This window comes from Nannospalax galili, unplaced genomic scaffold, assembly GCF_000622305.1.
Source record: "Nannospalax galili isolate Female #2095 unplaced genomic scaffold, S.galili_v1.0 scaffold328, whole genome shotgun sequence".
In the NCBI taxonomy this organism is placed as follows: Eukaryota; Metazoa; Chordata; class Mammalia; order Rodentia; family Spalacidae; genus Nannospalax; species Nannospalax galili.
Window position 1 is genome coordinate 959,808 of NW_008358342.1, and position 11,121 is coordinate 970,928.

Sequence of the window (11,121 nt, forward strand, 5' to 3'; positions counted from 1 at the left end):
AAATCAAAGCACTTATCCTGAAGTGTTCCCCACAGAATTCTGTGGGACTCTTTAACCTGCTTCAGTACCCCCCAAATTTCCTTTAAATCAGTGGAAAGGACCTAGAACCTTGTGTGGTTTTTTGTTTTTTGTTTGGACAGGACTCCAGTAATCTTTGGTAATTATCTCAATGTCTGGTTTGAGACACTGCAGGTTCATCTACAACACTCAGTCTTAACTAAATAATCTGTTGTCATCAATATGATTGACATCAGTATAAATAACATCAGTATAATTCCTCATTTGCCTTATCCTACAATCATCAAAGACCAGTTTCAGAACATAGATTGAGCATTCCTAATCTAAAAAGCCACAATCTCAACAACAGCAAAAACATTGCACCTTGTCCTTAAGGTATAATTCATTGGGACGACACAGTCAAATCAGCATTTTTTTTAAGATAATCTTTTATTTGTGTGTATGTTATGTGTATGTGCATGAGATGTATGTGTGTGGGTGCCACAGAGCAGGTGTGAAGGTCAGAAGACAACTCTGTAGAGTAGGTTCTCTCCTTCTACCTCTCTGTGAGACTGAGGGATCAAACTCAGGCTTGCATAGCAAGTGCTTTTACTCACTGAGCCATCTTGCTGGCCCAAATTACCGTGTTTGAAAGCACTTTTGATCATTTTTCTTTTCACTTTTTCCATGTGTGTGTGGATAAACATGCATGTATATGGAAGCCAGAAGACAACCAGGAGTGTGTGTCATCCTTGGGGTTGTTGTCTATTTCCTTTGAAACACTGGCCTAGAGCTCATCAAATAGGTTAGATGGGTTTGCTAGTGAGCCCCAGGGAGCTCCCTGTTTTGCCTATTTAGTACAGGGATTACAAGTATGTACCACCATGCCTAGCATTTTTACCAGGCTTCCATGGATCAATTAAGTCTACATGCTTGCCATGCTTCACTGACTAGGCCATCTCCTCAACCCTCTTCACTTTTTAGAAATTACTTTGGTAATTATACTCAATATTTACGTTTTAAAGACAAATCTATTAAAAAGGACATTGTCAAAGTCACCTAGCTTCTTTTGTATCTGCCATAATCCTTGGATTTAAATTATGTTTCTTCTGCTAATAGCAAACACGTTTACTGCCCCTATTTTCTTGTTCCAACAATGGCTAGCAATATGGTTTTTAGAGTTTCATTTTGCTCACTTTATTTAGTATGTCCTGATAACCACTTTAAGGCATATAAAAAGCATTCCTCTTTCCTCTATATAATGTATAAAGTTATATATATTATATCGTCAGGTTGTACTACTACATTCTAGGAAATCAGTCGCCTAATGATAGACATTGGGAATTTTTGTAATTACAAAGAACTCACAATTAGTAGTTGATTACACATACACATTTTATAATTTAGACATTATGCCTTTGGTGTAGATTCTTAGAAAATTACTCACAGATATGCACATATAATTTTAGCAAACATTGCCAAATTTCCTTTCGTGAGAGTTTTATCATTCAGCATTTCCATCAGCATTTAAGTCTTGGAATTTACCATGATTTATGATGTAATTTTTAAAAAAGAATCTAATTTTATGTTTGTCATATGGCTACCCACTTTTACCAAAAGGATTTATCAAAAAGCTCATTTTTTTCTCCACTTATCTGGGATATCAGTTAGTATATAAATTCCTTTTGCAACTGACTCTATTTCTAGACTTCTTGTTCTGTTCCATTGATCTCATACACATAAAATAAAAAATATATATTTTTAAATTTATTATTGCTATTTTATGTGCATGAGAGTACTGCCTGCATGTGGGTAAGTGCACCCATGTCATGCAATGCCTGTGGAGGTCAGAAGAGGGTGTAAGATCCCCAGGAACTACAGTTATCGACAGTTGTTAGCCACCATGTGGGTGTTGGAAATCGAACCTGGATCCTCTGAAAGAGCAGCCAGTGCTCTTAACTGCTGAGCCATCTCTCTAGCCCACAAAATAAAATATTTTTTTTAAAAAATAAAGAAAATGAGAGGAAAAAGAAGAAATGGACTAATAAGGACATCAACCTATTAATAAAACAGCTAAAATTCTCTAATTCTTTTTTAAAAATATTTTTAATTATTTTTATTTTTGTATACGAGTGTATTCCCTGCATGTGTCTAAGTGCACCTGTGTGGTGCAATGCCCACTAAGTTCAGAAGGTGTCAAATCCCCTGGAACTAGAGTTACAGACAGTTGCTAGCCACCACGTGGGTGCTGGGATTCAAAGTCAGATCCTCTGCAAGAGCAACCAATGCTCTTAATCACTGGGCCATCTCTCCAGCCTGAGAATTCTCTTTCTTACTTAGCTCTAAATAAAAGAAAATTAACCAGCAAATTTTAGCTATACAAATTAGGGATGAATACAATACTTAGGTCAACGGTCATGTTTGTGTTGACTAAGGAAAATATTACAAAACTAAATGGAAATCAATTTATTTCTTTGTGTCACTGAATGAATGGTTCTAAATATACATAAAGGTCAAAGAAATGCATACCGTACAATCCTCCCCAGCACCACCAGGCTGATTTAACAAGTGTGACGTGTCACTCTGGTTACCACTTGCATGTCCAAGACGATGTTTAACTGGAACTTTGTTAAGAACATAGGCACCCGGGGTCTGTGGTTTGCCCATTATCTGCAAATAAAAAATAAAGATATATGTAATAAAATTTAAAAACATGTCCAAGATTGACACAAATTTAAGATAGTGATTACCCAGGGGCAGAATTTAAGGAACTGAAATGAGGGTGGTACTTCAATTAACTGTAAGGTTTTATTTTTAGGCATTATGAATGGTTGTATTATCCATATTTTTTGGATGTCTAAAATATGTCATTAACAGCTATGGAGGCTGCTCAGAAACACAGTATGTATTTAGTATGCACAAGTCCCTGGGTTCAATACCCAGCACCAAAAATACATATTCATAACAATACACTCATACACATATATACACAAAAACTGCTAGTAACTTTGTAATCTTTTCTCCAATATACAGTGTTTTGAAAACTTTTTTTTTCCCCTTTAGGTTTTTTTTTGGTCTTTTTGAGACAGGGTCTCCCTGTAGCCCCAGCTGGCCTGGAACTCACTATGTAGACCAGGCTGGCCTTGAACTCACAGAGATCTGCCTGCTTCTGCCTCCCAGTAAAGATTTATTTTTATTTTGTGTGTATGAGTGCTTTGCCTGTATATAAGTGAACCACATGAATGCAATGCCTACAGATGCCAGAAGAGAGCATCAGATCCCCTGGAACTAGAGTCAAGGACAGCTCCCAGCCACGTGGGTGCTGGGAGTCAATCCAGGTCCTCTAGAAAAGCGGTAAGCATTCAAACAGTTAAGCCATCTCGTCAATCCCTGAAGACAGGTGTTTTAATTCAATATGAATAACACTGTGAAATGATCACCTCAAAACCATAAAGCAATCTTTGTCTACATTCTTCCATCATTCATCTAATATCTAGGGCAAATCTTTACATTTGTGTCTTAATGTAATACCAGGACACAAAAGTAGTAGGTTTAGATGTTAACGAGCAGGAATGATGAATGGAATTGAGATGATACACTGTAAGAACAGATACACACACATAGATCTTCTATTGTTTTGAGACAGAGTCTTGCTATGTAACCCAGGTTAGCCTCAAACTCAAGAGCTTTCTGCCTCAGTGCCCTGCTTGACTTTGTTCATTAGAGCAAGTTTATTCTAAACATGGTAACAACTAGATGGAAATTATCATTATTATTGTCAACATTCTTGTCAACATCTGAATGGCTCTAATGCATGGTGCTAATCAGTTCTTTGTTTTACCTATTCATTCTAAGACATACATACATACATACCAGGCATTATTTATTAGTTTAAGCACTAGGAGTAAAGCAAGTGCAAGCATCAAAATTCCAGTTCTTGGTCAGACATGATAATGTGACTGTACTCCCAGCAACCCTGAGGCAAATGTAGGATGATCACAAGTTCAAGGCCAACCTGAGTTACAAAGTTAGGCCTTATTTCAGAAACATAAAACAAAACAGAATCTAAATTTCCTTGGAGTCTTAAAAAGAATAAACTTGTCTATGCAAGAAAATGTAGGGCAATGGGTGGATATGAAGATGGCCAGTTCTAATACAAAACAAAGCACTTCAAGATTCAGAGTTTGGTGGTAGATAGTACATGTCTCATTGAAGAGCACTTCTTTTTTTCTTTTTGGGGGCCTTTTTTTTGAAACAGGGTTTCCCTGTAGCCCCAGCTGGCCTGAAGCTCACTATGTAGACCAGACTGGCCTTGAACTCAGAGATCCACTTGCCTCTGCCTCCCAAGAGCTGGGACTACAAGCATGCACCACCATGCCTGGTGAAGAGCACTTCTTAAACATGCCCATTTTAAAGATCCATACCCAAAGACTACACACTGTAGATTCAGTCCTACAGGTAAAGCTAAACAATTTATACCTAGGTAAGTGATCCTATTGTAGAACAGCACTTCTCAGACTTTAGGTCACTACAAAACTTTTTAAAACAAGATTCCTGGGTGTCACCTACAGGAATTCTGATTCAGTAAGACAAAGAGAGGTGAAGGCTGGATAGATGGCTCAGTGGATAAAGTATCTGCCCTGCAATCCCAGCACTTGGGAGGCAGAGATGGAATCCCCAGGGCAAACTGGCTAGTTAGACTAGCAAAATCAGTAGGCTCTGGGTTCAGTAAGAGATGTTGCCTCAGTAAAGAAAGTGGTCGGAAGCTGGGCGTGGTGGCGCACGCCTGTAGTCCCAGCACTTGGGAGGTAGAGGCAGGCAGATCTCTGTGAGTTCAGGGCCAGCCTGATCTACATAGTGAGTTCCAGGACAACTGGGGCTACAGGGAGACCTTGCTTCAAAAAGACAAAAAAAAAAGACAAAAAAAAAAGAAAGTGGACAGGATCAAGACAGGCACCCAATGTTAACCTTAGGCCTACACACATATGTAAACACACACACACACACACACACACACACACACACACACACACACACGCTTTCTATTGATAAAAAAGAACCAAGAATTTGTATTTCTATAATAATAAACTCACAGGGAATCAGATGCTGCTGGTTTTCAAATCAAACCACAAATGGCTCTAATGTGGAAGACTGAAGGCTATGAATTAGAAAATACTAGTTGGGAAGGTGAGATTAGACTTTTAGTTCCTAGGAAACGATGATTACCTTCTGTATACCTCCATGGACCGATGAGGGAGGAGACTGGGTGACCATCACCTGCTGTGGATGAAGATGCTGCGGTAGGCTGTGGTGTTGCTGGGAGAGGTGGCTCAGGGTATGCTGCTGCTGCTGCAGGAGAAGCTGTGCTGGGGACTGCAGTGCTGGTTGCTCGTTGTTTTCCCTATGCCACAGGACTCGAATGAATCGATTGTTCAAGACTGCTTCTGTGCTAGAAATGGCTTTTCTGGCCTCCTCATTGGTTAGATATTGTATGAGTGCTGCTTCTGGATCACCCTTAAAAGCAACCTTTAACAATAATGGAAACAACTTAAACTCCCAGCAATAAGAATAGTTAAATTAAGTGTAGTACTATGTACTGTGTCTGAATTTTATGTCCTCAAACTCCAGATGCTGAAACTCTAACCTTCAATGAAGATACAGCTTTAGGAACAAATTAAGGTTAAACAAGGCAGTAAATCTGGGATCCTAACTGAAATCTGGGATCCTTATGAGAAAAGGAAGAAATTCCTGGTCTCCCTCCCCATCTCAGCCATAAGAAGATGCTGAGAAGCCAGCTGCCTACAAGCCAGGACGGCCCTCAGAAGGCCCTTAATAAACAGTCCAAAACCTTGCTCTTGGGCTTCCTCACCTCCAGAATTATGAGGAATAAAGTATTGTTGTTTATTTCAGCCTATGGCATTCATTATGGATGCCTCAGCAGACTATTTTACCTATCCACATTAAGCCATTCAAAATTTTCTAAACACCATAAATAATGTAAAAAAATTTAAGAAAAAAAGAACAGAAGTTTTAAAACTTCAATGTTTAAGTATACTCAACTACAGGCTCACCTATAGCCACAAATTCAAAAATTCAAATACTCAAAACATGGACAGCAAAATATACTACAACTACAATTTATCTGATCTTGGATAATCTATTCTGCTGTCTAAAATTCTCAGGAACAGAATTACTCTTAACCAATTACTATTTCACTATGTCAGTTAACAGAAAAGATTAAAATGTTACACAATCAAAAAAATATCTCAGCTAGTCAGACAGAACATTAATAAAGGGAAGAAAAAGTAATTTGTTCAGCGAAAGAACTATAAACAAAAAGATTCAGTAACTGCCCAATGTCTTTCAAGAAGGGACTGCAGAAAACTCCAAAGGTATTCACAAGAACAAATTCAACGAAACACTTCCATCATATGTAACAAATAAGAGTTTATAACAGTTTGAAAAGAGATCAGAATTGCCACTGACTCATTTAATCCAGGTGAACAGTTAGGAACACTATCTAGGACTCATAACAGGCACAAATTCTATCACTGATAAAGCTTTATTTACCTGGATATTAACTATGGTTCCAAATTTGCTGAAGTGCTCATTGAGCTTAGTAATGTTGTTCAGTTCCTGAGGGATTTTTTTGACCTCTAACTTAGTGTTGGTATACTGATTCTTCCGAAGGAATCCTGGCTTATTTTGACTGTTATTTCCTTGTCTGCAACAAGAATTAATGAATCTTGGTTAACTCTTCCAGATAATGGCTAGTCAAGCGCTAACATCAGTCAAGATAGCAAAGTATTTAGAGTCTTATCATTCTTCAGAAAGTATTAAACAATTTTAACACTACCTTTATTGCAACAGGTGGAGGGAGAGAGAAAAAAGAATGCATGAACTGTTTCAAAGAGAAGAGGTCAAACTGATATTAAAAACCAAGCTATGGGGCTAGAGAGATGGCTCAGTGGTTAAGAGTACTGGCTGCCTGGGTTTGGTTCCTAGTACCCACATGGCAGCTAAAAACCATCTGTAACTCCAGATTCTGGAATCCAACACCCTCTTCTGACCTCCATGGGCATTGTATGACAGGGATGCACTTACATACATGCAGGCAAAATATTCATGCACATAGAATAAAAATAACCAAAAATTTCTTAAACATATTAAAAAGATCTACAATTATTACAACAAAGAGGAACATTATGCATTTTTCAACTTCTACAAAGATGTAATTTTTCTTTCTATTCACTTCCGCATTTCATAATGTTTAATACTGAGGTATAAAAATAAGTACAGTTTACAAATATCTTATCATAAATATCCTGTTAGCTTTTTAATTTCTAGGGCATTCTAAACATGTCTCCTGGAACCCTAACTTTGAGATACACAATTAGAAAAATCACCGATTAATGATAAATATAAATTTTTCTAACACAAATAGTAATTATATATTACTAATAAGCAAAGTCATCTTACTTTCCCAGCCAAGGTTTCTTTGTGAGCGGTCCTTCCAAACCACTCATAGCTCTTTTTCGGCTATCTGGTTCAAGGACTACTCTGGTTATGTTGCTATTAATTGAAACAGGAACCGGTGGTTCAGTCTGGATGACAATATTAGCAGCTGTTGGAAACAAAAGTTCACATTACTGAAATTTTGGGAAAACATCAAATGATTAAAATACTTAGTCTAAAGCTAAAAGGCACTGTGAAAAGCATTTATCTGCTATCATTTTCTTTTTTGTTTATTTTGCTGTATTTTGTTTAAGACAGTATCACTATCCCAGCTTCTCAGGCTAGGATTTGCACTATGTCCAGCTTATCATTTCCCTTTTAAAAAACGTCTCTCAGGGGTTGGAGAGACAGCTCAGTGGTTAAGAGCACTGGCTGCTCTTAAAGAGTACCTGGGTTTGGGTCCCCAGCACCCAACAAGGCAGCTAACTGTAACTCCAGTTCCAAAGGATCTGATGCCCTCTTCTGGCCTCTGTGAGCATTACATGATACAAATATACTTAAATAGTGCAGGCAAAACACACATACATAAAATAAATATAAATTTAAAAATTTTTTTCATTATTGGAGAAAAGTGTCTGAAGAGCAAGATGTTTATATAGTACCAATGTATCAATCTACAAATTTAATTATTTTTAAAATAGAAATATACAACAATTACCATCTTAGGCAAGGGATTCAACTAGGCATATCTGCCTCTGGCCATGGTCCAACAAGCAAGATCTTCACCATATCAGAAAAATTAGATACTGTGGAATTACAATTTTCTTATGTGCAGTAACAGTACTGTGTTATTTGGGTATTTCTGTCTGTTTGTTTCTTTTTTATTTTTTTTGGGGGGGGGGTGTCTCTCTGAGACAGCTGGCCTGGAACTCACTATGTGGACCAGACTGGCCTTGAACTCACAGAGATTCACCTGCCTCTGTCACACAGATTCCCCGGCCATTTGTCTGTTTTCTTTTCTGAGAGAGGGTCTTACTCTGTAGCTGAAGCTGGCCTGGAACTTGAAGCAATCCTCTGCCTCATCCCTAAGTACTGGGATATGGGTATGAGCCACCATGTCCATCTAGTATTCTGTTTATGAGACTATATCTTACTCTTAGATGTAAGATAAAGAATTTGATGAGTACAATATGTTTTCTTTCCAGTAGCTCAAAAAAAAAAAAAAAAAGTGAAGGGCTAGAAGGAGAGGAGCAGGAACAGGAGCAAGAAGGAAGTACACAAGTGAAAACGTGAGACTAACACAAAACCTTGCCTGCTAGACTAAATATTCTGCCCAGCTTTAGCAACTTCACCACATTACTGGATGTTGGGTGGTGAATATATTGTTTCATTTCATACTTGTGATAAGGGAGGAAAATCACAATATAAAGACTCATTCATTCAGAATGTATTTTTGGAGCAGCTATTTTATAACTCAGAAAGTATACTATATCCTAGGAATAAATTAGTGAATTAAATAGATAAGCTCCCTACCTTTATAGGATTTGTGTTTTCAGAAGGTTAATGGAGGCAGAAATTGTAATGGCACAGAGGCTTCTGGAACCTGAGATGCCATGATGCTTCCCTTATGTACTTATGGTTACCACCTGACATAACCTAATGCTTTTCTTTACTGAAGCACTTTATGATGGGGGGCGGATTAATACACACATACATGCACACAGGGGTGGGGATGAGGAAACAGCTGGAGGTTAAGTGACCGGTTCAAAATGACAAGCAAATGTGTAGTATGAAAACTACATGACTTCTATACAGAGAGATATTACCTATAGACTGCTATGTAAGAAGATATTACCTATAGACTGCTATGTATAGACAGATGAGGCTAGTGGCCAAGGGAAGATTTGAAAGCATCAAGAACATAATCTTCCAATTCATCTCAGGATATTGGATAACAATAAATGAATTAGAGAAAAGAAAGTCTGGAGTTAGCTAGACCTGGGCTCTAATTCTTGTTCTGTCACTTAAAAAGCTGTGTGACCTTGGGCAAATTCTTTCATCTCTCTGAGCCTTGGTGCCTTCACTTATAAAGACAGAATTAAAAGTTAGCCAGGGAGGCACATCAAGAGTTCAAGGCCATACTTTGCTACATAGTAAGTCTGAAGTCAGCCTAGGCTACATAGTCTCATAAAAATCAAACAAAACCACAATTAAGGCAGTATCTCTTTTATGAAGTCTTAAGGAATATAAGATTTTATATGCACATACACACATATATTATAAAATACACACATATTCTAACACAAAACTAAATAGTATTATTAATGGCAGTAAAGACTACAAAATGAGAATAGCAAAGAACAGAAAAGTGTTCACCATATGATTAAATCAGAAAAATACTGCATGACTAATGAAATTAAGTACTAAAAATCTCATTGCAAGAAGAAACTGAACTCTTACCATATTCAATAAACAATTTTTTCCCTTCTGCAAAGTACTGAGGAGTGTGGGAGGAGGAACGAACACATATTAAAGATAAATGTTTGTATTTAATTCTGGATTGACTTTTTTAAGATTTATGCCTTAAAAGCTTTAGAACAGATCCTGACAGATGTAAATCTTTTTGTTTGTCTGTTTTGAGACAGATTTTTGAGAAAGGGAAAGAAGAAACCTGAAAGAACAGTAGGAGATAGGTGTTACTAAGGGAGAAATGGACAAAATGAAGGTATTTAAATGGGAGGGGGGAGGAAGGGTTATACAAGGAAGTTTGGGATAAAGGGAAAGAAGGAGCTCAAGAGAGGTGGGACCATAGGAGACATATCAAGGGAGAAATGGGGAAAATGCGGATACTTTAAATGGGCAAGGCATGGAGTAAGAAGGGTTAGAGAGGGAGAGAGAGAGCAGAGAGATAAGAGTCCAACACCCTCTTCTGACCTCTGTGGGCACTTACACACATGCAGGCAATACACTCATACACAAAATATAAAAAGAATAAAGAAAATACTAAAAAAAACAACAAAAAAAAACCAGGGAATCATATAGTCCAACAACCTAATGACAAATTACACATACAATATCTCCACATGAGTCTATGTGTATAGCTGAAGGCTATGTAACAAGAAACTATGGCAGACAGGAGATACCTTCCTTTGAGTTGCTGGCCAGGGCAGTTCAAGAGACTCCCAAAATTATACAGGCTATTGCCAAAGCCCTTGATGGCCTCCCAGAACTTGAAGGTAAGACCCTACTGCTGAAGACAGAACATGCATTGAACACAGGATTTGGAGCCACAGAACTGGACCTGACCTGGAAGCCACGTCCCCTGAAGGCTAGCTCTCATAGCTTTGGAGAGTACTGTGAAAGGTGCTAAGGGAACATCAATTGATGGCCCAACACCAACTTTAAGACCAAATAACCATATCAATGACTGGCCCAGCATACGACAATGGTGCAGTAGTGACACTTTTTTTTTAATTATTTATTTAATAACCATATAATTAGAAGAAGCATTTCATGACAACAGCATTGACATATTCAATAACAATTTCCAGAGCTAAGATGCATCCCTTTCAAAACTGGCTGTAAATTTTTAGGGTTATATTTGAATTAATAGTTACTCAATATTGTACTCCATATAAACCCTATAAGACATAAAATTAAATGAGGTTT

At 37.7% G+C, this 11,121-nt stretch overlaps 1 protein-coding gene across 4 annotated transcripts in view; it reads right to left on the reverse strand.

Annotated features, from left to right (window-relative positions):
* The window catches only part of Rbm27 (RNA binding motif protein 27), a 102,497-nt gene that overhangs the window by 28,050 nt on the left and 63,326 nt on the right, over positions 1–11,121 (reverse strand). For all 4 annotated transcript variants that reach the window (XM_008821640.3, XM_008821638.3, XM_008821639.3 and 1 more), the window contains 4 exons: positions 7,477–7,621; positions 6,568–6,721; positions 5,224–5,523; positions 2,527–2,667 (listed from right to left, as the gene is read on the reverse strand). In XM_008821640.3, the coding sequence (XP_008819862.1) occupies positions 2,527–2,667; positions 5,224–5,523; positions 6,568–6,721; positions 7,477–7,621 (740 nt within the window). The remainder of the gene's footprint in view (positions 1–2,526; positions 2,668–5,223; positions 5,524–6,567; positions 6,722–7,476; positions 7,622–11,121) is intronic.